The 26,915-nt window shown below is 39.0% G+C and overlaps 2 protein-coding genes across 4 annotated transcripts in view; both read right to left on the bottom strand.

Annotated features, from left to right (window-relative positions):
• Positions 1-5,180, bottom strand: part of LOC121815827 (spexin prohormone 2-like) — a 10,594-nt gene extending 5,414 nt beyond the window's left edge. Inside the window, exons 1-4 of the mRNA XM_042228392.1 lie at positions 4,842-5,180; positions 4,184-4,258; positions 4,048-4,096; positions 3,481-3,558 (exon numbers count right to left, since the gene is read on the bottom strand). Coding sequence (XP_042084326.1) covers positions 3,481-3,558; positions 4,048-4,096; positions 4,184-4,258 — 202 coding nt within the window. The 5' untranslated portion in view covers positions 4,842-5,180. The remainder of the gene's footprint in view (positions 1-3,480; positions 3,559-4,047; positions 4,097-4,183; positions 4,259-4,841) is intronic.
• Positions 5,181-6,937: 1,757 nt separating this feature from the next.
• On the bottom strand, positions 6,938-25,313 carry tesmin (testis expressed metallothionein like protein). Of its 3 annotated transcripts, none has more exons than XM_005942571.3 (12): positions 25,054-25,313; positions 21,702-22,040; positions 21,442-21,532; positions 20,431-20,514; positions 16,937-17,060; positions 15,662-15,690; positions 15,476-15,534; positions 13,006-13,077; positions 11,695-11,797; positions 11,040-11,177; positions 9,093-9,196; positions 6,938-7,489 (listed from the first exon to the last, which is right to left on the bottom strand). In XM_005942571.3, the coding sequence occupies exons 2-12, from the start codon at positions 22,037-22,039 to the stop codon at positions 7,306-7,308; spliced, it is 1,326 nt and encodes a 441-aa protein (XP_005942633.1). In that variant the 5' UTR covers position 22,040; positions 25,054-25,313; the 3' UTR covers positions 6,938-7,305. The 3 variants fall into 3 exon arrangements, with proteins under 3 accessions (XP_005942633.1, XP_005942632.1, XP_005942634.1); XM_005942570.3 differs by having other exon boundaries at positions 16,931-17,060; positions 25,054-25,312; XM_005942572.3 differs by lacking the exon at positions 11,040-11,177 and having other exon boundaries at positions 16,931-17,060.
• Positions 25,314-26,915: the final 1,602 nt, after the last annotated feature.

The following is a 26,915-nucleotide window of genomic DNA, read 5'->3' as shown; positions in this document are numbered from 1 at the left end:
ATTCATGACAATAGCAATAGTCAGTAATATCAGTAGGATTATTCCAGCTTTTGATGAGCACCATTGACAGTAACTACAGTCAGAGGTCCAGGGAATGAACACGTTTATCTAAATTGATCCTATAACCCACACAATTTTCTTTCACTAGGCTATCAGAAGTCCACGACAGATTTAGCTCTACTAACGAAACATAAAAAGAGAGAAGCTCACTGACCACAAGCCCTCACAGACTCACTGGATGGATCACCATACCAAAAGAACACACTAATTTACAGAACTCCTCATTCGATGATCAGTTTATAGACCAAAATGGATTCTAGTCCATAATATCTTCCAGTCTTCAGTAGTCCAATGATGGTGTTTCATGGCCCAGAGAAGCCTCTTTGTCTTATTCTGATGTCTTAGTAATGGCTTTCTTGCTGCATCTCATCCTGTCAAACCTACAGCTCGAAGGCTTCCTTTCACAGTTGAAGCTGAGACTTGCTTACTACGACTACTATTAAGCTGTGAGCTGCCTATCACGCAAGCTGTTAACTCTCAGAAACTTGTCCTCTGGTTCAGTTTTCTGCATAAAGATTACTTAAAGCATAACTTACATATATTGTAGAACTATTATAATATGTCCACTTTATCATAACACTGAATATGGGGGAACTGTCCTCACTGTGAATGCTTACAGGCTGCAGCCTATGAACAAATAAAACTACTTCAGCTGTTCACAGTGGGTCACCACAGCGGGTAGAGCTCCATATTTGATATGGCAGACTTACATGAACTGACAAAAATGTCCCTCCAGACACAATCCTCTCCGGATTTGGATCTCCTCTTTGGATCTTTTGCTGTTCAGCCAAATGTGTAAACCACTGCACTGTGGTGCTACTACATGAGTGAAATACATGTTGTGTATTTTGGAATGATATTTCATCTTTAGGCTGCTTCTTTGAGGTTACTATTGCAGTAATTTGGCACTATATAGAAAAAACTGAATTTAACTAAATTATCAAAAAATTGATTATGACTGCGGAAGTAAGTTGTAATTCAGCTCCTCACTTTTTTTTTTACCTGGTGCTGAGTGGCAAACTTTTGAAGTTGAAGTCTTGAAGCTGTGAAGTTTTGAAGCTCCCATTCTTGAGGGGTTTTTTTTGTTTGTTTTTTGCCTTTTGCTTTTTTTTAATGACTTCATCGACAGCTACATTTTTTCCTCTGTTTTTTTGACCACAACAAAGAATGGGAGGGAATCTCAGTATTTTATTTGTTTCTATAACGGCTGACATCCCATGTAAACATCCCATGGAACATGACCACATGATAAGTAACACTCTACACTCTCTCTGTAGGATCTACAAAACTTCTTCAGTCATATTTAGTAAGGGCTGACTTAGACTTTGTGGTCCTGTGAAGGAACGTTTCTATGGCTTGAATATTAAACTGTTAGAATGCACAGAGGGAGCTTGTCTTTGCTGTTGCAATTTGAAACCAACATGTTGTTTGGATTTCTTCATCACCTGAGGCAGAGGTCCTCCAAATGACCATGGCTGTGGTGAATGGATGTGGATAATTAATGGATTCAGGCCATCCTGCGACCAATTACTGCACACGCAGCTGAGCACTTTCATCTACACTGAACAAAAATATAAACGCAACACTTTTGTTACTGCTCCCATTCCCCATGGGATGGACGTAGAGACCTAAAATTCATTCCAGATACACAATATAACCATCCCTCCCAAACAGTGGTCACAAATCAGTCCAAATGTGTGGTAGTGGGCACATCTGCTATATTGAGATAATCCATCCCACCTCACAGGTGTGCCACATCAGGATGCTGATCTGACATCATGAGTAGTGCACAGGTGTACCTCAGACTGCCCACAACAAAAGGCCACCCTGGAATGTGCAGTTTTTTGCGCTATTGGGGGTCTGGGGACCCAGAACCGGTCAGTATCTGGTGTGACCACCATTTGCCTCATGCAGTGCAACACATCGTCGCATGGAGTCTATCAGATTGTCAATTGTGGCCTGTGGAATGTTGGTCCACTCCACTTCAATGGCTGTGCGAGGTTGTTGGATATTCGTGGGAACTGGTACACGCTGTCGTATACGCCGGTCAAGCACATCCCGAACATGCTCAATGGGTGACATGTCCGGTGAGTATGCTGGCCATGCAAGAACTGGGACATTCTCAGCTGCCATCTGCCCTGAACAATGTGAACCATGATTCATCCGTGAAGCGCACACCTTTCCAACGTGCCAGACGCCATCGAATGTGAGCATTTGCCCACATAAGTCTGTTACGGCGACGAGCTGGAGTCAGGTCAAGACCCCGATGAGGACAACGGGCATGCAGTTGAGCGTCCTTGAGACGGTTTCTGACAGTTTGTGCAGAAATTGTTTGGTTGTGCAAACCAATTGTTCCAGCAGCTGTCTGGGTGGCTGGTCTCAGACGATCTTGCAGGTGAACCTGCTGGATGTGGAGGTCCTGGGCTGGTGTGGTTACACGAGGTCTGCGGTTGTGAGGCCGGTTGGATGTGCTGCCATATTCTCTGAAACGCCTGTGGAGACGGCTTATGGTTGAGAAATGAACATTCAATGCACGGGCGACAGATCTGGTTGACATTCCTGCTGTCAGCATGCCAATTGCACGCTCCCTCATTGCTTGTGGCATCTGTGGCATTTTGCTGTGAGACAAAACTGCACATTCCAGGGTGGCCTTTTGTTGTGGGCAGTCTGAGGTACACCTGTGCACTACTCATGATGTCAGATCAGCATCCTGATGTGGCACACCTGTGAGGTGGGATGGATTATCTCAATATAGCAGATGTGCCCACTACCACACATTTGGACTGATTTGTGACCACTGTTTGGGAGGGATGGTTATATTGTGTATCTGGAATGAATTTTAGGTCTCTACGTCCATCCCATGGGGAATGGGAGCAAAAACAAAAGTGTTGCGTTTATATTTTTGTTCAGTGTATTTCAACTCCACTGACAATTTCAGAAAATCTTTCATTTTCTATTTAATGTCTAAATAGAAAGTCTATGACTGTCTGAGATCTGTTTTTTTTTTTTTCATTTTTTACTTATCTATACATGTATCTGTCTATTTATGGCTGCTGTAACACAGAAATTTCCCAGCACGTGAGATAAATTGGGCGTGGGGAGTGGTGGGGGGTAGAGTTGTTGATATTTTTTGGCCCATTGATAAGGCACTTCAAAGTTGGGTTACGTGAATGCAATTTTATTCCATTTTGAATGGAAACAAGTTATTCTCTGTTTATTTTTTGTACTTTTTGGTTTTCTTTTCTGTTATTCTCAAGTTGGTATGAGGAATCCATTTCTTTTTTAGTACCCATTTCACCTACCTCATCTCTTCCTTATATATCCCTTTAGAATAACTTTGCTTAAGGATACTATGTTAATAAGTCTTTCAGAAACAGAAAAAACAGAAACAGAATGAGATAAAATCATGCCATACTGTACCTCGGATCACTGCATACCAGCCAAGGAGGCACTGCTTCAAAACACTGTTGTTGTCCTCTGAGACAAACCTCCTGCCATCTGACAACAAAAATTGGAGAAGACACTGTGTTAACACTGATCTTCTTGCATGTATGATTCTCAGATGTACTGTAAAATAAAAAAGTCAAAGCTAACACAACTAACAGCTGAACTCAAGAGCTGCTACGGGAGATCAAGTGTGTTACTGATATGTTTTAATAAACATGTGTGTGGGGCGCACAAGCGAAATGAGAATTATAGGAATTGACATGTATAACCAGATTTACTTATTTTAAACAACCCTATCTCAACAAGCTTGAATCATAAGATGTTCTTTTTATTATTCCAAAATACATTGTGAAGATTTTGTGTTACAAAATTATACAAAATGTAATGCATATGCAATAACAGTAAACTGAATGCAGAAAATTGAGACATATTATTAAAAAGTTGGGATGATTGTTTTTTAAAAAGTTTAAATTAGACCTAAAATGAGTTTGACATCCCCGATATATAGAGAAAAAGTGTCTGTGTTGTGGTTAAACTCACGTTTGCCCTTCAAGTACATCATGGACTGAGGGCCCCAGTGGATATTCAGCTGAAGGGGAAATACACAACAAATGTTTCCTGGTAAAATATGTGTTACAGAAAATCAGTGGAACAAGTGAGTGGCTATGAGTTTTACCTTCTGCGCATAACAGTAGTCAACAAACAGGCAGATGACTAAAGTACATGTCCAGATAACTGCCACTTTCGTCATCTGGGAATAAAAAGCAAACAAAAAAAATGTTTGTTGTCCAATATTTTGTATCCTGTACATCAACATGCCAACATTGTAAGAATCAGAGAATTGTGTTAAGCTTCATATCACTTTATCATGCCGAAGAGCTGAAATTGGCACATGTTGAATGTATGTTGCATGTTTTATATACATGTATCTGTAAATAAAATGTTTTCAAAAATTCAAGAATAGGTCAACAAAGTTGTTGCCTTTAGTTTAATATAATTCAGTCAGTCATTCATTCATTAATGACAAATCAGTAACACAGTAGATTAAAATAATTGTGTCTATTAGTCAAAAACAATGCCACTAGTAAAATAATTGAAATCCAAATATAAAATAATGTAGTAGTTAAAGGCATGAAAAAATGTCATACACACACACACGCATATATATGTGTGTATGTGTGTGTGTGTGTGTATATGACATTTTCACTAAAGAATACTAAAAAAGCTAATGAATCTACTTTAAATAGGATGCCCCCAAAGAAGCAAAAAAACCCCAAACTAATAAAAAAACAACACACACACACACAAACACACACACACTTATTTCCACTTACTATATCTGCTGTAGCGATAGCATTCAATCCAGTTGCAGCATGTGTGAGTGTGGGTCAGAAAGATATTCCAGTCTGCTTATATCTCCAATGGAAAGCAGGAGTAACATGTTCGATCCAGCCCCACATGAAGCCTGGCAGGACTCCTGTTTACTAAGAGCTAAAAAACAGACTGACGTCAAGACTGTGATGTGCAGTGAGGAACATCAATTGTGGATCTGTTATATGAGGTCTATAAGTGGTGTGTTTGTGTGTGAATGTGTAACAATGTCCCAGTGAGTAACAGATATTTTATATGTTTACTGTTTTATTGCTGCTATTTTCATGAAATGTTTCCTAATATCAGAAATTATTATTCCTAAAAGTTTCTGTCATTCGTTATCATTTATTGTGTCATTCGTTATCTGACTCCATGGCCCTAATTTTCAGCTCATACATTCTAATAAACTGGAGATTTAAATGTTATACATGCATGACTTCACAACAATTAATGCATGACTTTCATGTGTGTGTGACACATGAAAAGAGGTAATTTTGCGATTTCGTTGACCAGGTGCTGTCCGCCGTGCTTGAGCATTTCTGCAGCATTTCTGCAGACACCATGTCCAGACCCGGTGCTTGTCCAAGTCAGTGGCTCGGTTGGGTGTACTGAAGGCGAACGTGCTATCGACTGGACACTGGTTCAAGGTGTCTTTGAAGTGTTACAACCAAAAAAAAACATTATAGTAAATGTACATCTGAAAGGAATGGCTTTATATCAGGTGCCACCACAACTACCTAAACTTTATTTACACACAAGCTGATTATTTCTTTGGACAGTGTTGCAGCCTCAATGTGTGTAACACTTTCTTTTTCAGATCTAGTTGCTATCGGGAAAAGAAAACAGCTCAGAAGATTGGCTTAAAGTAGGCATTGTAAGGCGTTGTGGTGTGGATGTGGAGAAGAGAGGACCCAAACAGAGGTTGGTGAAGGATGTGCACATTTTTTTAATGTAAAGGCAGGATGAACAAAACATGAGACTGACTGGCTGAAGGGTGAGCAAACTCAACTGGAAAACTGGCACGTGTGATTGACGATAACAAGACAATGAACTGAGGGAAACTGAGGGCTTAAATACACAGGCTAATGATGATGATGATGATAAGAGACTGGTGAGTACACAGCTTAACTTAATCTAACTTATAACACAGGAAGCAGAACAAGAGATAACGCACGTAGACAGGTGGTTAACACAGTAAGACAGGAAACACATGGAAAATAAACAGTGAATATGAACAAACTGAAACACTGGGTCAACAACCCATGAACCCTGACAGACAGAGATAAAGATGACTTTATTGTTGCTATACTTCGGTATCGTACTCTCTAGTTAGCTAACTTAAACTAATGCAGTTATATTAGTAGCAACCAGCCAACCCGGTAATGTCACTCTCGCTGCTAGCACATAATAGTGCTATACTTCCTCTGCAAACTTTAAGCACTTTTTTCTTAAATCCAGCTTCAAAGTGTTGAGTGTCTCAGTGCTGAATTTGACAGCTGATCACAACAATTTCTATGCTGATCCCAGGAAATTTAGTGTGGTGATCAGTCAATAATCTGATAAGGTCTAATTTGTTCAGTTTGCTGATTACCCTCGTCATGGACCCTGGGTCAGAGTTGTTGTTCTGGACTTATTTTTGAAAGTGTAAGATAATGATGTCTGGTTCCTGAATATGTTATTTTCTAGACTTTCATGAGTTTTGTGTTTTAGCTTAGGTTGACTGTCTCTCACACAAAATCACCATTGAAACACAGCACACATCCCGCCAATGATTCAATTCCTCATAAACCACTGAATCAGTGATGTCCAAAACTTCCTGATCACTTGACTGTTCAGACGAACCAACCCTCGGCACAGTGTTTCTGAAGCAGTGTGTTGATTTTTTTTGACACATGCACCTGAGCTTCAAATGGGCCATCACTAATTTAAATTGTCTTTTTAAAGAGTTCCTGAATTATTTTATAGTTAAATGTAGAACAAAAATATTGTTAAAGCACAAATAGACTTTGATTTCGTCACCATTATCCACACAGGATTATTCAGACTGGTAAGAAAATAAATCCACACTACGTACCAGATATCAAAGAATCTTTATTATCTCAAGGCTAATTTATAAATAGAAACATTGCCCTATATTCACAACAACATAAATAACACAAGAATACACAAATTAAAAAAAGATAAACATGTCTCTTATGTAACAACTCTGAAAGCTAAATCTGAAGCTTAAAATAAGAAAAGGAAACAGTGACATGAATTTACATTAACAACAAACATTTCAGAAAGTTATTCAAATTTCACTTTGACCAGTAAAAGCTTCCAGAAACCAGAGATTACAACTTGTAAATATACAGATAAAGATCATCCAAGTCTACTTTTCTGAAGTTGCAAGCAATCGTTTTTTCCCATCTCTACAGTGTACAAGTGTTAGTTTGTCTTTTTCTCAAACATGGTTTTAGCAATCTGAGAAAGACAGCGTCCAAACTCACACAGGACCATGTGCTCAGCCTGGGCAGGGCTCTGAGTGTCTCTCTCAGCCATCTCAGCCTGAGCAAAAAGACAGTCACCTACACCCTCTAGTACAGCTGGGGTTATCACCGATACAGGCCACCTGAGCACACAAACAAACATTCACAGACATGAGTACTCTGGTATTTTTTTAAATAAGATAAATAAATAAATAAATAAATAAATAAATAAATAAATGGGCTTGTTAATTCAAGCCATATTTAAAAAAAAATCCATAAATACCTCTAATTTTAAGTAGATGAGTACCACTTTCATAGAATTAGTGCAATCAACAACTTAAACAGAGTTGTTTAGGTTGTTGATCTGTTTGTTAACATAAAGTTTTCTGCTCCAGCAGTAGTGTGAGAGAACATATTTAAGTGCTTGATATCTAACATTCACACTCAAATGGATAATGAGTACCTTGTGGTTAGTATCTTGCCTAAGCTTATTTGGCATATAGTCTGGAGCAGGCGGGGATCGAACACCAACCTTCTGATTATTAGATCGGAGGACAGAAGGAGATAGATCAAAAGCTCCACTATTGAAAAGAGCCAGAGTTTAACCCTAATTAGTAATGATTAAATGCACAAATAATAATTACACACACACACACACACACACACACACACACACACACACACACACACAGAGAAAAGAGGTGAGTGGAGAAGAAACAGTGCATCATAGGAATCCCTCAGCAGCCTACACCTATTGCAGCATAACAAAGGGAGGATTCAGGGTCACCTGATCCAGTCACAACTATATGCTTAAGCAAAAAGCAAAGTTTTAAGCCTAATTTAAGCAGGACCAGGCTGAGCGGCAGACCAAAGTGCTGGAAAATCTGGTTGCTCTGCCGCTACTCCCCCTTGGCACCAGTGATGATGCTCTGCAGGATGTGGGTAGGGGAACACCCCAAGGCCTCTTCTGGATGGTTTTCAGGCCGCAGTAGAGGCCGTTGGCCTGAGCAGGGCGTGGACGTGCAGCGATGGTGCGTGTAGTGTCAGCTGGTTAACCAGCCGGCCATTCAAAAAGCGCTTTGTGCCTGTTACCTTTAATGGAGGTCCTATTTGAGCATATTGGCATGGACCTCATTGGGCCATTTCACTGGGTCACTCAGGTACCGCTTTGTATTAGTTCTGGTGAATATGCAACACGATATCCCGAAGCAGTGCTGAACCTAAGAGCAAAGCTACACATGTTGGTGAGGTTATCACATGAGAATTTGCTCCAGGTTCAGGAACGTCACCAACACTAAGCCCAAATGTAGCAACTTATGTTATTCCTCCATATAAAATGACAATTTTACTTTACCTCTTTAGTGAACATCCTTGGTTCTCATGTGGCTAAGCGTCCTGTGTTATTGATTACTAGACTAATTGCTAAACTCTGATGAAAAGGCATGGTGATGCAGCATGGTACAACACCTGTGTTTGCAACAACTGACACCAACTGCTGTCTGGTCTCTGAGAAATGCATAAGGTGTCTCTGGTGTTGATGCTTTGATACACTGATACTGGCCATTTTGAAAAGAGTGTTACTTCCAATTTGTTCACACACTAACCGTAAAAGACACCTATGTATCTCTGTGTTGACACAATGACACTATTTCACACCCTGGTTTGAGATTATGTTTGCCTAATCATACCAATTCTCTATGATTTTCTTGTGTGGGCTTATCAAAAAGAAATACTTTCATGACTCACTTGTCCTTCGCATTGACAGTCTTGTCTTTGGAGCCAGTTTGTGGGCCTGCGTCATAGTTCCTACAGCCAACACACTTACAGACGGAAGTACACATGATGTTGGCCTAAACACAAATCAAACAAATATAGGTGAATTTTTTAACAGCTGATTCATGATCACTGGTATTCTTACTTATGCTTCAAAGGTAATGTAATTCTTAGCCAAATATCTGCAAAGACCCAAACTGACATTAATACAACCAGCATAATATCATTAAAATAATATAGTCAGTTATGGAGGCTGCCAAAACAGGTACATGGAATGTCAATGGTGGGGAAGAAGTCTGATAGCAGTAGTGCGAGGTTCAGAGGTAGTGGCTGGATCAAGCTCACCTCAGCACAGCTTAGGTCAGGGGTCACCAACCTTTTAGAAAGTGAGAGCTACTTCTTGGGTACTGAATGTGAAGGGCTACCAGTTTGACACACACTTCTCAAATAACAAATTTCCTCAATTTAAATTAATTATGTGTTATCATTAATAATTAATGATATTCATCCATGTAAAGACACTAATTATGTTAATTATTTTTCACCATAATTATAAAGAATGCAAGTAGGAAACCAGGTAGGAAACAGATAAATATCAATATGCAACGCTTTATTTCTATACATCTCTGCAAGTATTTACATTTTCAAGTGATCACTTCTACAACATTTTCACTTACCACTAACAATTTTTAACAAATCATGCACTGTGACATACAAAAATCAACTTTCAAATTTTACAGAACTTATTGGCAGCATTTTAAAGCAAATTGTGACATGTTACACTTAACACATTTGTTTTTCAATAATTAAATTCAACTTTGACATGACACTGTAATGTTGCCACTGAGAACATCTAATATGGCTTTCTTTGTTAGTGGGAAACCTGGCATTGCATGCTGTTCACCAGTGTTTGTTCTTGATGAAGTTCATGTCAGAAAAGGCTGATTCACAAAGATGGGTTGAACCAAACAGGCTGGCAACCTTCATAGCTGCTGTGTACACACCACTGTACTTTTCTGTGTCAACAAGGCACCAAAAGTTTGGTGCACCCTGATAGGCTTTGAGGAGGACGTCATTTTGCAATGTTACAATTTCGATTTCCACCTGTCCAGCATCCAAGCTGAACATTAAGCTTAGTTGCTCAGCAATGCATGTTGTGTCCACATTCATGAAAGGATTGGAAACGAATGAGACACATGGCTCAAGCTGATCAAGGTCACAAAACCTGTTCTCAAACTCTTGACCAAGTCGGTTTATGACTTGAGTGTACTTTTCTGCAACTTTGTCAAAAGTCTCAGATGCAGAAGCATTGTCTTTCAGCACCATCTGCACAGAAGGAAAGTGCAGCACCTTTTTTCTCTGTAAATGCACAGAGAAAATGTTCATCTGGGCTTTAAATCCATTTAAAGCACTTATCATAAATAAAAATAGATGCAGCTTACTGGTAAGTCGTTATGGTGAGCTATTTTTAGAACAGGCCCACGGGCGACTCATGTGGTCCTTGCGGGCAACCTGGTGCACCGTGTTGGTGACCCCTGGCTTAGGTTCTAGAACCTGTCTTGACTCAGTTGTCCGGGGGGGGGGCTTCGAGACTGTGATTATCGATCTGAATATGAATGGTGTTTTGTTATTGGACTTCTGTAGTAATCACAGCTTTTTCCATAACCTACACAACATTCAGGCATATGCGTATTCATGAGTGCACTTGGCACCGGGACACCCTAGGTCACAGGCCAGCGACTGATTTTGTAATTATATCATCACATCTGCAGATGTAGATATATCTTAGATTCTATGGTGAAGAAGTACTTAGGCGGCAGCGTAGAGTAGCGATTAGCAATGTTATCTCCACATTTAAACACGCAACTTGTTTTATGATTATGGGACCATTACAATGGTACTCTTTATGTATGTGTGTACCTCATAGCATTCACAGTAGCGCTTAAGGCAGCCAGAGCGTTTACAGTTGCAGCCTTTGTTGTGCCAACTTCTGACTGCTCCTGACTTCACACCAGCAATTTTTGGCCTGAAGGCATCTGGGTTATGACCTAAACACCACTACATAATGACAATATGGGTATCTTATGGTTAGAATAAGAAAGAAGCACAAGCTAAGAAAAATATACACATACATACATACACACCATCTACATACTGCAATTTCCAGGTGGAAACAACACAGTTTGTTTGAAGAAACAACACAGTTTATAAAACTGTATTTTTGGAGGTGCACACCATATGCACACTGGTTGTACTGATACTACTTTTTGTGGATGAGGCTCCCGGTCTTGGAAATATGCTTTAAGCACTTTGACGACTTTTCAAAAATGGTTAGATTGCTTGATAAGAATATCAATACGTAAGAAGAAATGTTCCATCCAAGAAAGTGTTAAACTATGTCTCAACTTGGGTTCAGATCTACATACTGCCAATTTTAATACCAGTCAATCCATCTGGCATCTCATTGACATACATACGTACAGATTTTTCATTATTTTCTTAGATGTTAAAACTAACTCACACAAACATTAATGGGGTTTTTGACTTGACCATGTTTTCAAAAAGCACTGCCAACCTTAATCGCCTTGAGACGCTTCATTTCATGCTCTGCATTGTTGTGGCAGTTAGAACAGTCACAGTTGCTGCACATCACTCCATTGGAAAAACACTCACAGTAGCTTAAAGAGAAACACAGAAATACACATCAAACAACAATTACCTTTAAAATGTAATTTGTAAGCGTCTGTTAGTAACATTACACAGTCAACTGAAGGGAAAACTTCATCATGCAAATCCAAACATTTTAAGGTGAAGACTTGGTTTAAGGTTAGGAGAGAATGCTCAGTTATGATGTAATGACACAAATTTCAAAGCATAGTTTCACCTTAAGTTACAGTCATGTTGGAGACCCACAATTATACATCAAACATGCCCCTTGGGCCTAATCTGTGTGGCCATGTCCAGGCGTTTTACATGTGGTGCCAGCCAAAAGAATGAATTTAAATTCTGGGTTTTCCCTCCCGTGTCCCTGCTCTTTGTTCTAGTCATTTTTTTCAGGAGCAAACATATTTTATCCTCAGGTTTTTCCACTTCTTTGTACGTTCCCTCACATCTATCGCGATAGAAATTTGCGAGTTTTTATATTGTATAATGTGCAGGTAAAAATACCTTTGCCGGCCCACAGAGAGTAGATGTGGGTGAACTACTCCCGTGTGTGTACAGTTTCCTCTGGACAAGCCCCACTATAGCCTTTCTCATAGAAAACCCAGTTTTGCGCTTTGATACACCCACTTGAAACCTGTGTTGGATAAGTATATGTAAATTAAGCCAAACTAAATTAAGAGATGCTCTGCCCACCCTACCCACAGAGCCCCATAGTTTACCCACAAATACCCACTGTGGGCTTGCACAGGCATGTAGAGTATACAGCAAATTTTTCACCAAAGGTGATCAATTTCAGTGAATGCTGATTAGGCTTTATTTGCGTTGCCCCATGTGAATTAGTGTCAGTTCGCCTCACTGCATAGATTTTGTATGTAATCACATGATGCAAATGTCCTTTACATTTGTTGTAAAAGCACAATGAGCCTGTAATAAATTACCATCAAGCACATCTTATCGGTGACTCCCACCCAACCCCCTGAGAGTGACTTGATTTATTTTTCATATCTTTGGCAGGCCATATTTAATGAATCCATGCATAATACTTAATATTACAAATTCAATACTTAAAATAATCTCATACTATGAAAATTGTCATCAGCCCTCTTAACTCTTAAAGCCACATGAACAACATTTTAGTGTTAAACTTTAGTTATTGGTTAATCTTCTAGTGTTTAGTGACATTGTTTTGAAGTAGAAAAGCAATAGTATGATGTCTACTCACAGTTTGAGGCATTGTGATCTGGTACAATGGCAGGGCTTCCTGGACTTTGAGTCACACAACATGCCAACATTTCTATAAGGGTAAAAATTAAGAATTTATTCCCATTAAATAATATAAATATACTATTGGTAAAAATAAAAAAAACAACAACAAAAAACAAAGGAATTCAAGGATTTTTTATTTTTTTTAATGTATGACAGTGTGCACACACACATAGACGCACACACAAGCTTTATGTAAATGAAGCACAGACAAATCTAAGCTGAAGCCAGGGAGGCATATATAATTCTAGTGTGTCATTAGTCAGCTAATTAACACTAATAAGTACACCATCAGTGAAAAGTTTGGACACACCTTCTCATTTAATGCCAAAAAGTTTATTCTGTCCATCAACTGACCCAACCTGGTTCACTGGGGAAACCTGCAGTCAGCTGAGACTGAAAAAGTCACTCGGATAAGTGACAAAAAGTTTCTCCCACTAAAAACGCTACGTGCAGATGAACAGAATCAACCTTTTTGGGATTTCCTTACCTGAATGATTAAGCATACATCACCTTCTCATTTAATGTTTTTTCTTTTTTCGTGAACCTTTACATTGTAGATTCACACTGAAGGCATCAAAACTAAGAATGAACCCATATGGAGTTTGTGAGTAAACAAAATAGTTTGAAATAACTCAAAACATACTTTACATGTTTTGGCCCCCCTTTGCTTTGATTACTGCTTTGCACACTCTTGGCATTCTCTCGATGAGCTTCATGAGGTCATCACTTGAAATGGTTTTCCAACAGTCTTGAAGGAGTTCCCAGAGATGCTGAGCACTGACGCTTTTGTCTTCACTCTGCGGTCCATCTTATCCCAAACCATCTTGATTGGTTTTAGGTCAGGTGACTGTGGAGGCCATCTGGCGCAGCACTCCATCACTCTCCTTCTTGGTCAAATAGCCCTTACTCAGCCTTGAGGTGTGTTTGGGGTCACTGTCCTGTTCAAAAATAAAAGATAGTCCAACATCATGTCGCTGCAGGATGGTGTGCTGGCCACGTTGGTTCAGTGTGCCTTCAATTTTGAATAAATCCCCACCAGTGTCACCAAAGTACACCCACACCATCACACCTCTTCCTCCATGCTTCACAGTGGGAACCATGCATGTAGAGACCTTTTCTGCATCGCACAAAGACATGGCAGGTGGAACCAAAGATCTCAAATTTGGACTCATCAGACCAAAGCACAGATTTCCACTGGTCTAATGTCCATTCCTTGTGTTTCTTGGCCCAAACAAATCTCTTCTGCTTGTTGCTTTTCCTTAGTAGTGGTTTCTTAGCAGCTATTTGACCATAAAGGGCTGATTCGTGCAGTCTCCTCTGAAGAGTGGATGTAGAGATGAGTCTGCTCCTGGAACTCGGTGTGGCATTTATCTGGGCTCTAATCTGAGATGCAGTTAACATGCGATTTCTCAGGTTGGTAACAGATGAATTTATCCTCAGCAGCACAGGTGACTCTTGGCCTTGTGAGTCATGTGAGCCAGTTTCGTGTACAGTTTGATGGTTTTTGTGACTGCAATTGGGGACACACAGTTTGCATAATTTTCTGGAATGACTGACCCTCAGTTCTTAAAGTAATGATGGACTGTCGTTTCTATTTACTTTGCAGATAGTTTCATGCCATAATATGAATTCAGTTGACAGTTAGGGCTGTCAGCTGTGTACCAATCTGACTTCTGCACAACACAACTGATAGTCCCAACCCCATTAAGAAGGCAAGACATTCCACAAATGAACGCTGACAAGTCGTGAAAACCATTTCAGGTGACTACATCATGAAGCTCATTGGGAGAAGGCCAAGGGTTTGCAGTGCTCTCAACTAAGCAAAGGGTGGCTACTTTCAGGAATCTAACATATAAAACATATTTAGAGTTATTTATCAATGTTTTCTTCGCTGCATAATTCCATGAGGCATGTTGTATAAATGCTGTCTGTTAGATTTTTCCTCTCTCCTAGTCTTCACACTCACTTACACAGTATTTTAATATAGCAAATTTACACTAAATTTGCTCTGCTGCTTATATTTTTCTTTTCCAGCTGTAAATAAAACAGAATGACAATGAAATGTGAACCTGGCCTATTAACTAAAGGGTAAACTGCTAATATGCTCAAGTCATTAACCCGAGTGCTCAATGAGAAAGGTAGAAGCCACAGTGTCTCATTCAGGTCTGTGCTGTTGTGTATTCTAGGGAACGAGCCTCACGGCTTCCTCTTGGCTAATTATCAGACATTCAAATATTTTCTCTGAAATGGGTGGTACTAGCAGCCTTTCAAGTTAGATTTACAGTTTACAGATTCTACAACATATGTGCATTATTGGACCTTTAAGACAACAGCAGTTACTGTTGATTTTTGATTTTTTTCCCCCCTACTTTGTCAGTATATTAAGCACAATGCTCACACTTTTGTTTCAGTTTCACAGTCCTAACCTTGTGGGAAGCTGCTTTTTGAATGTCTGATCTTGAGCCTCGTATAGTGGACCAGCTGTCTGGTGGTACAGGGGAAATAAAAAAAAAATTAAAAAAAAAGACTTAATACATGACTGATGAAATATTAGCAATTCAGTTAAACTGATCATTCAAAATGGGAAAAAATAATTTCTAAGTAATTCCTACCTGACTGGAAGTCCCCAGTACAGTCACTTCTGATAAACACAAAAGGAAAATCACCATCTACAGAAATCCCAATTTAATCAACAACTGTAAAGTGCCATAGCTGATTTTTAAAAATTAAAACCAGCTATGGCAGTTATCGGTTACAACTGTGTTGCAAGAGACTATAGGAACATAAACTGAGCTTGCAACATCTGTAATAACTATTATGACATCTTTATGTTTAAAAATCACAATTTTCTACTTTTTCTTTTCTATGTCCAGGTTTGTTGGTGAAAATGACTTAGTCCTATCTTCTTGCTGCAAGGAAAGGAAATTCAGCAAAAAAAATAAATAAATAAAAAAAATCCTGGTTTAAACTCTGGCAAGGGCCTTTCTGTGAGGAGCTTGCATATTTTCCCTGTAAATATGTCGGTTTCCTGTGGGTACTGATGATTATAAATTGAGAAAAATTGTTTAAAGCATATAGAATGAAGCTATAATCTAAAGTGCTTTTAGTGGCCAGTAAGACCCTGAATGAGATCAGCACTTAAGAAAATGAATGGATGGATTGTTGAAAATGATCTTTCTCGTGGCAGTGTACAGGTGATCGTTAAATATACTATAAAAGTGATTATACTTCCACAGAACAGACCAGAGGTCATGGAAAAAAATACAGCCACGGAATGAAAAAAAGTGACATGCATACAAAGACAATTGCCAGACATAATAAAATACTTATAAAATAAAATAAACATCCACGTATCTAGTCTTGTCTTTGGCTGCTCAATCTGAACACAAGTGGTGCTCTGTTATTGGACTTCTGTGCAGACCATCAAAAAGGATGGAGTGCCCACTCTGGGTCAGATATGAGTTGGGAACCCAAATGGAGGAGTTTAAGCATCTCAGGGTCGTGTTCATGAAGGAACCCCAAAGGCTTTTTGATTAAATTTCTGGAGATGCATTAGTAGATGAAGACTGTAGTAAATTCTTAAAAATAAAATACAATAAAAATAAAATTGTGCGATGAGGAAGCAATCTCAAAATACCAGCTAGGCTGGAAGCTATCTAGGCTGGAACTTGTTTGAAAGCCAATATAAGATTAACATTAAAAATGCTAATAGCAGGTCACTATTTTCAGGAGGAGGTTAAAAAAAGAAGTCCTGTTAAAATGAGTCAGATAAAACCATAAATCAAGGTTTAAGACTTGCTCTTTTATGTGTCAGACTTTATCTTACGGCTGGCACAAACTAAACTTGAAGCAATATCATAACCTCTAGTACGTAAATTTACCATAACCTTTCCCTTGCGTTAGAGGGTCATTTCTTTGAGCTGATGCAGATTCCATGGTAAGAAACACAGGTCCTTGCTGGTGTGGATTAACTAGCGCCAAGTGCTCACCTCCGTTGACCATACACACCATCTATAGGGTGATAAAGTAATAAGAGCAAACAAAATTTCTTATTACTTCTATTTTAATTTAAAACTTCAGTTTACCATTATACATTAGACAAAACTTCAGAATGAATTCAGGCACAAAAAAGTATTAGAAGCAACATGGCCAGAGAAAGCCATTGATATTGAGCTACTCCAAGTGACACAAAGTAGTCGAAGTTGAATTTTTCTCAGCAATAAGAGTGACTCCACACAGTATCCTCAGAGGGAAAGATACTGCTGTTTTACATGAAAGTGTAGAAAACGTAGTAAATGTAATTACAGGGCTACCTAGACATTCAGAGCCTGTAATGCTGCCAGCAACCACTCCTCAGCAAAAAGTGAAATGTGGGACAATGTGATGTGCAACAGCGAAATTGTTTCTTGTGTGGACATCCCTTAACAATGGTGCTCGAGTAAATATAGTTTGCACAGGTGGTTGTCACAGGGGTAACCAAAAGCTTTGTTTTTCTTCTGATTTCCTGAGACAAATACATTTGATATAAATGCAATTAAGCCTGGCGGGGACATCTCTCCTCGCCAGTCTGTCAGCTACCTATGGTGGTAACCATAACCCTCACGCGCCTTGTGTTTCAATTGTATACTTACCTCATTTCCTTGTGTCAATAACTCTCACCAGTTCATCTTTAGCCAGCCTCAGTCTCACCCTGGATTCTCCACCACCATTCCCTCGCTTTGCTGTCACACCAATTAAATATTCATTGCTTAACCTACCTGTCCTCCTGCCGCCTGTCTCAAAGCTTCCTCAAACTCAGGTTGGAGAAACAAACTATAATTCACCAGTCTGCCGCTCACTTGGCCCCCCAAACCTGAAACTACCCCACCTGCGAGTAAGCTATCACTTCAAGTCTTTCTCCAGCCTTCTGATGCTCGGTTCACTTTTCTGATCACTAATCTCTCTCCTCCTGTGTTACAGAACCACTCGCCCCCGTGAATCCCTGTTCCGAGCCCTAGTGTTGTTTCACGTAATTCTCACCAGTAAACTGTCTCCTACGTCTCCCAAGTCCCTGTGTCTTTTCAGGCGATTGTCGCTAGTTAACTGTCACCTACCTCTGTGCAAATAAAATCTATGAAATTGTTCACTGTCTCCGTGTGGTATCTGCACTTGGGTCCATATCTCGTACCAGCCTCTGGGCCGTGTGGCACAGCTAAATCAAGTAAATATTATTCTGATGTTTTTCAGTGCCTCACATCACAATAAGATTATTTATGAAATCATAACTTTAGTCTATATATCTTTAACTAAGCGATGCAAAATATTACTTTCATAATATGAGAAGTTTCCAAGTTAAAGGCCGTCAAATACATGGGAAATGGGTCATAATTATTTTTTTATCTATCCATCCATGCATCTTCTGCTTATCTGAGGCAGGGGCAGCAGCCTAAGCAGAGAAGCCCAGATCACCCTCTCCCCAGCCACCTCCTCCAGCTTGTCCGGGACAACACCAAAGTGTTCCCAGGCCAGCCAAGAGGTATAGTCTTTCCAGCGTGTCCTGGGTCTGCTCTAGGACAACCTCCCGGTGGGAAATGCCCAGAACACCTCAGAACACGTGCTCAAACAACAAAGGCGAGGGTGGCGAAAAACAGAACTGAGTAAAACCTAAACTGGGAAAACTAAGCATAGAAAGCAAACCAGAAACAGAGCTGCAGGGAGCGACGACCAGAGACGACGGAGGGAGATAAGCAGACGAACCAGCCATGCACACGAGAAAACACAGGACTTAAATACACACAGGGCAATCAGGGAATGGGAAACAGGAGGGAGACACGGCTGGGAGTGATTGGACATAACGAGACAAGGGGAAGCGAAACTAGAACACTGACGGGAGACGCAGACCTACAACATAAAACAGGAACTCACACATGCAAAGACACAGACTAAAGCTATGTCCACACGTACCCGGGTATTTTTGAAAACGCAGATTTTTCTATGCGTTTGCACCTTTCGTCCACACGTAAACGGCGTTTTTGGTCACTGAAAACAAAGATTTTTAAAAACTCCGGCCAGGGTGGATATTTTTGAAAACTCCGTTTTTGCATTTACGTGTGGACCAAAAAAACTGAGAAAATGCAGCAAAGGTGTGCACCTTTTTTGACGTCACACTGTGCGCCACGTTATTGTTTCGGTGAAATGAATTTCTATAATACTGTTACTGTTAATTCTACTCTCTGCAGTGTTTAAATGCTTACATATACACACAGTTACTGTCCCTCCACACATACGACTCGGTTCTGCTTCTGTGCCCCAGCTTTGTTTACTTTTTCCCACCGAGGCTTCTAGACTTCTGATTGGCCAACATTTCGGCACGGTTAGGAATCTAGCGCCACCTGCTGCATTGGCATGTTCATAGCAGCGTTTTCCTTCATTTCTGCCTTTACGTGTGGACGGGATTATTTTTTAAAACGAAAACGGAAAATCTCAGTTTTCAAAAATACCCGTGTACGTGTGGACGTAGCCTCAGAAACACGGACTTTACCCAGAGGAAAACCACAGACAGAAATGACTAAATATTAACTGAGGAAGAACAGAACCAAACACCAAAATATATCACAACAATAGAAAACAGAAAACGCTGGGTCAAAGACCCAGGATCATGACAGTTTTTCAAGTGAAAATGAGCCACATACATCTATGGATTCATATTCTTTACACTTTAAACAGTTTATCTACCATGTCTATGGACTGTGAGAGGAAGCTCGAGTGCTCAGAGGAAGCACCACATGACATGGACAACATGCAACCTTCAAACAGAAAGAGATGTAAAGCCTGTTTGAAACAAGAGCCTTCTACTGTGAGGTGAGGCTCCACCTAGCACTATTGTGCACACTGTTTTACTATTAAAGCTATGATACATTATGTGATACTGATGCTTAAAACTGGGTATAGAAGGGGAAAAAAAATCATGCTCAGTATATTTGTTGCAGTTTTAACAGCACTTAAATGTGTTTCTGAGTCCTGAAAATTACATGAGGCAAATTCCTGTATTCAAAAACATTGTGCCTTAAAGTCTGCACTGTTTTTTTATTATTATATTTAATACAGGCCTTGTAGTCTCCTAGAAGTTCCACAGATAATTCAACAATACAAATACACAATTATCAGTGTGTTAATTACATGCAAATTGCTTGAATATTGTTTACAAAATAATCATATTAGCATAATAAATTCTGTGTGGCTATAGAGAGCTGACATCTGGTGATGTTCTTTTAGTTTACATACAAGAAGGCAGGGATAAAGTGTTTTCCCTGTAGGAACACTGTACATGGATGCAAAATTAAACTTGACCTGCTGAAATCTAGTCTTTCTTAGTGAATAGAGAGAAATTTGCAAAACTTACAGGGTGTGTGATGTGAGACATGGCTTCAGTCAATCCCTCCTGAAACTGTTGATGATCCATGGGAACAGGCTTATGTAACTCACCCTGAAAATACACAAATATACATGACTATGCAAACGTCTTGCATTGTTTATAATTTGCTTTCAAGGAGCCAGAGTTTATTTTTTAAATGCACAACAGAACACTGTCAGTCAAGACTGGAATCCCCAGAGCCTGGGCCTCAAAAAAAAACATTGAAGCAGCACGGCATCATCTTGACAGAGAATTGAACAAAAGACAGCCAACATCCAAAGAAGAATGCCCTTCGAGAAGGCTGGAGGAGAAAGCTTTCCTAACAGAGTTCAGGCTACATTATAGAAAAAAGATTCTCATACCAAATATTACATTTCAAGCTCATTAAAGCTCAAAAACTCTGGGTTGAAATGTTGAATGCGCTGAAATACATCGAATTATTTACCTGAAAGCCAAAGTGAAGAACTGTTGAAAGCTGAACTTCACACAGAAGAAGTTTCAAAGTTGAAAAGTAGCTGAACATCTTTAAAATGTACATTAGAAAAAGCTGACTAATGACAAATGAAAATGGAAAAAAATTGAAAATACAAATCTGATTAAATATTGAAAGCTCATCTTTAAATAACTTGAAGAGTTAAATTATGTATTTTACATTTCTAAACTCAAGAATCTCCAATGAAGAACCAGAACATTTGCAGAAAATCTGATGTGTGTGTGTGTGTGTGTGTGTGCGTGTGTGTGCGCGCGCACGTGCATGCGTTTGTGCACGTGTGTACCTGTGTGTGTTTGTGATTTGGATCTCAATACTGTGAATGCTTAATCAGCATTTACACAGAACATTGGAATGTCACCTTTGTGGTGGAGAAGAACCCTGAGCTAGTGCAACTTAAGAGGTACAGACTACATACAGTGGAATATATACCCAAATATTGGTTAATAAAGTACTTCATATATTTCTTGACTCACAGTAAATCCTAGAAAATGGTTAATTGAACTAACCGGCATCATGCTGTAGAGACTGTGTTCATTGGTACACCAAGAAGCAGAAACTGAGTTGTGATGGCTGCCATCTGGTGGAGCAGGCACAGGGCTGAGGAAACAAGACACATTACTTTCCTTTCACAAAGGTCCAGACATAAAAAGCAAGGTTTAAATCTTCATACTTATCAGAGTCATTTTGAATAACACACCAGCAAAAAAATTGATTGTAGTTCAAAAGTAGTTAGTTACTTAATGTGTCTATAATGTGTAAAGCTTACCCACTGACAAGGTGGTACTGGCTCAATTGTGGCTCCAGGAAGCAGTCTGAATAAGTCAGCTGACACTGAGTCGACTGATATGGATCAATGAAAGAATCAATATGATACCTTAAGTTGAGAGGGTCCAACATTTCTGATTGGACAGTATGGTGATGAGGATTGGGAACTATCCCTGGCAAACTGATGTTTGAAGTAGGCCCAGACCAAATGGGGATCTCTATTGAGATTGGACAGACATTATTGAGTCTCTCAGAGCAGCAACCTTTTGAAGAAGAATCAGCAGTATCATCATGTTCCTCGTTGTACTGTGGCTGTAGCTCTGTTGCAGGGCTATTCATCCTGGCAGAATAGAAAGACCTGCTTTAATAAAACATCCATCAAATATATCAATAGTGAATTTTGGATTTTTAAAGCTGAAGATTCAGTTCAACTGCCAAGTTGGCTTTAATAATATATCTGAAGACAGTTAAACACTACATGCATATAGGCTCATTTACACCTTGAAGCCTTGCTTTTCAAAGGCCGACATACAAGTCACTGTCTGTGAAGCTGGATTTAAGAAATAAGCGCTTAAAGTTTTTAGAATATTTTTACTATAATTATGTATTTTATGTCAGTGCAGAACAACACCAGGTTGGGTGGTTAATTGGGGTTAAAATACTTACATTAGTTTATGTTAGCTAACTAAGAACCAACTACAAGATGCATTTCCTGAAGAAAATGCAGTGTGAATGCTGATAGCAGAATGGTTTGAGCTGAATTTTTAATCATTGTTGAATATTTGGTGAAATAACTTTCAAATGAGCTGAAATACACTGAATCGTTCACCTAAAAGTCAAAGTGCAGAACTGTTGAAAGCTGAAGTTTACACAGAAGAAGCTCATATTCCTTAAATCACTTGAAGAGTGATAATATGTATTTTAAAATGTCTAAACCCAAGAATCTTAAAAGAAAAAACAGAATATCTGCTGTGTGTGTAGATCAGTGACTTCTTGTCAAAAAGGAAGTCAATAAAATAAGGCTTAAGTGATGGACAGCAGCCTCTTGCCAGAGGACTGTGTGACAAACTGTTTATGTGAGGGGTCGTCAGCATATTCTTAGCAGAGATGATGACGTGCTGTATTTGCAATTCTGCTTTTGTTGCTTCCTCAAGCTTGACTCAAGCTTGTCAGTTTGGTGAACCAAACAGATTCTCCTCACACAGTCCTAATTTATAAAGTGCTTTAGAAACCTGAACATTACAGCTAACAGGTTTGTGCTATATAAATAAATGAATAAATAAATAAATAAACTATAACTAACAGGTGGATTTTCCCATGTCAGTGGAGCTAGCCAGACAATAAAGAGCCACTTACTGCTTAAGAGACACACAGGGAAGTTGGACAGCATGGCTGCAACCATTTGTCGACACTACAGGAAGCTATGGGGGCAATATTGCCTATATCATCTGCCAGCACTGCACTCAATACTAACGAAGAACATAGCGCGAACAGCAAAACAGCACGATGGAAGAAAACAAAAGCAAGGATTTTATAAAAAAAATGTGAAAGCATTTCACAAAAAACGTTAAATGTAAACTTCGAAAACTTGTTGTTTTGGACTGGAAAATAAAATCCTTTTTTTGTCAGAAGCCATTTTTAGTTTCGTATTTGCACATTATTTTTTGTTTAAATACTACTAGAATTTTAATTTGTATTACCTATTTTTTTTTTTAAGTTTTATTCTAATGGTCTTATTGAGAAATGCTAAAAAATACATTTATTGTCAAATTCGTGTGTTTCCTGGGTCATTATTTTAAGGTTTTGTGAGACAGGACAACAAGGTGAGATTCACAGGTGGGCAGACTTGAACAGGTGAGGTACTGGTGCCTAAAAGAGGAGGCTGCCCACAGGAAGTAGGGATAAAATGTATTGAAATAACTGATATTTATATAGCACTTTTCACAGAATAAGAACCACAACGTCCATCACAATAATGTAAAACAGATGTACATAAAACAGCACAATTGATCATACAGCACAACTCTAGTTAAAAGCCAATCTAAATAAATTTGTCTTTAGGTGCTGTTTAAAAGAATAAAGTTTAAAGAATAAACACAATCAAGGCAACGTAAACATTGAGGCAAAGCATTCCACAACCTGGGGGCTACTGCTCTAAAAGATCTATCTCCTCTGGTCTCAAAACATGTTTGTAGGACTACCAACAGCCTTTGATTAGATGATCTCAGGTTGCGAGAGGGAGCATGGGGTTCTAAAAGATTGGAAATGTAAGCAGGAGCATCATGATTCAGAGCTTTAAAAGTCAGTACTAAGATTTTCAAATTGTAAAATGCACTGGAAGCCAGTGAAATGAGAATAAAACTGCTGTAATGTGCTCTCTTTTTCATGTCTTTGTTAAAAGCCTTGTAGCAGCATTCTGGACTGACTGGAGACGGTCAAGATTATTTTTGCTCAAACAAAGAAATAAAATAAAATCGTCTCTTTTTGCTTTTCATCCGTAAATACTCTGCATACTCTTTCGTGTGATTCAGTTTATTTTGAAAAGACTCAACAGAATCTTGAGCTTTATTGTGAAAGTTTTATATTGAAAATAAACAAGCGGACAGGGGATGGTTTTACCGTCGTTGTTGTTGCTAATGACAACGCATAAAAACAGGTGCTTGTCTGTCTGTAGTGTGGTTATATTAAATATAAGAGAAAGAGAGAACTTTAAGAAATTAATATAGCCACTACAGTGACCATCAAAACGATGAAAAAATATTGCCGTAAACAGTTTATTTTGCGATACCACGAAACAAACGATAGCGTAAAATGAAACATAGATGTTTTTATTAACAGAACAACATTTAACTTTGTTCACGATTCTCCAGCAACAGTATTTCAGGATGACTGAAATTATTGTTCATTTTTACTGTACAACATTCATTACACAGTCACATATGATAATATATTGTCAAATTCAGCACAGTTCGTATAACCACCTGTTTACTGTCACACCCCAACTCCGATGAGAGCTTCCACTATTTTGTAGCCTACTTTTTAAATTTATAATGTGTTCTGCGGTAAAATATCTGCGGTGTAAAGAGAATCAGTTTTATACATGAGAGGCCGTTGAGCTCATTCTACTTCAGCTGGTATCTCGAAATGTTAACTGCTGGTTCATTAAAAGTCCGAAGTTACGTTATTCCGATTAGCCTAGGTTAATGTATCCGTTAACCTAACGGTACTTCTAATTATTCATTTTGCGATCTTTACCTGAATATAAATCAGTTACACAATGCTAACTAATTTTTAAGTTTTAATCACACAATGTAGCTTATTGGTGACTTACACAAATAACTGTGAATACTTACCTTACTACAGGGGTTTCTTGGGTCTCCTAACCTAGCCTTTCAAGACAGCCAGAACACCGGACGTTACTACGGTTACAAACGCGGTTCTACATGTATACATTACGTTCGGTTACACGTGTGTCCACCGTTTGGATTCAAGTGTGAAAAAGATTATGTGGCCGTTACTGACAGACTGCTGCGCTCATAGCCTACTTGAAGGAGAAGAACTGCGGGCTTTATGAGCGATGCTGGTGTGCAACACATCTATTTACTGCCTCTTTTCTTTTATCACTCACAATTTTATTTTGCCCTCAAAGTGATTCCCGAAATTTATTCCAGTAACCGTTTCACAATAAAGGCTTTTTGAGGAACAGTGAAGGGCTTCTATTACCGCGAACGGCTACAGGGCTTTTAGTTTGAAACAGATACAGGAAGTGTTCGGCTTTTCATCGGTCGCTTAATGCACAGGTGGTCTTTAGTAATAATAATTAAAGTAATAATAATTAAAAAAAAATCGAAACAGAAATGGGCAGTTAGGTAAAGATGATGGAATATTTAATCGATAAGTGATTTTCCAGCTTCAACGCATAAAAATGAAAGAGACTGTCATCAATCTCCAGGCCCGTTGTATGAGAGATAACTTTGTCTTTTCAGGTATGCTGGAGAGGACTCAGAAGAAACTATTAAAAACTTCATCCAGACCCACCTGAAGCTTCCAGAGGACACCATGAAGAACATCAGCTTCGATATAGTCCATTCTTGTATTTTGCTTGTTTACATTATTGTATTTTGCACAACTCTGTTGCTTGTGAAGCTCGCACACAAGAATTTCACTCACATGTGCTGTACCAATGTACCTGCACATGTGATGTGACAATAAAAGTGATTTGATTTGATTTGATTTGATTTGTCTCTGAACCAGGAGGCCTGGGGCCCGGAGGCCACGTCCAATTGTCGTCAAATTTGACCATTTCAAGCAGAAGGAGCAGGTGAAGAGTCACGGTTAGGGAGCTGAAAGGAATAGACTTCAGCATAAACGGCCAGTTCTTTAAGAGATCGTCTATTTACTTTTGTATTTCCACATCACAGTGTCAGGTCTGTGTCTTTGTGGAGGTCTCATGTTTCCTTTTTTATTTTGATAGTTCCTTGTCCTATGTTCAGTGTATTCAGTTTTGCTTCCTCCCCGTCTTGTTATGTTTGATTAGTCCCAGCTGTGTTTCCCTCCCGTTTCCCATGCCCTCGTTACCCCCATGTGTATTTGAGCCCTGGGTTTTCCTCTGTCTGTTGTCATGTTGTGCATCCTCACTGCTGTGGTTTCCCTTGTGCTCCTGTCTAATTCCTAGTTCTCAGTCCCAGGTTTGTTTTCTTGTTGTCTAGTTTGAGTGTATTGTTTCCCAGTGTTTTAATTCTTAGTTTCCATGTTTAGGGTTTTGGTTTGTTTTGGGGTTTTGTTTTTTTTTTAGTTTATTTAATGGAGGATTTTTCAGCAACAAACCATATTTATTATAGTATAATGTAACCAACATTCCTACCTCTGTTTATAAATTGTATTTATTATAATAGCAACCAGCATTCCTACCCCTAGACATACTTCCTACTCAGTGTGCACTACCACTGATTACATTGCACCGTATATTGCACTGATCACTTGCTCATTACATTGCACCTGCTCCTTTATATGGTACATATAACTTGTACTTATCGGTGTAGATACTTGCATTATTACATGCATTCCCTGTGTAGGCACCTCTTAAATTTCAAGGTTTTTTTTCTAAAGGAATTTTAATGTAAAAATCTACATGCTGCTAACAGAGAGATGCCAAACTGTGTTTCCTTGTTCTTGTAACAGTGACAGTAAAGATCTATTCTATTCTATTCTATTC

This window comes from Haplochromis burtoni, unplaced genomic scaffold (genome assembly GCF_018398535.1).
Source record: "Haplochromis burtoni strain Fernald_Lab_line unplaced genomic scaffold, NCSU_Asbu1 Contig_320, whole genome shotgun sequence".
Taxonomy (NCBI): domain Eukaryota; kingdom Metazoa; phylum Chordata; class Actinopteri; order Cichliformes; family Cichlidae; genus Haplochromis; species Haplochromis burtoni.
The sequence above is the reverse complement of the archived record's forward strand: the minus strand, read 5'-3'. Positions and strand labels throughout refer to the sequence as shown.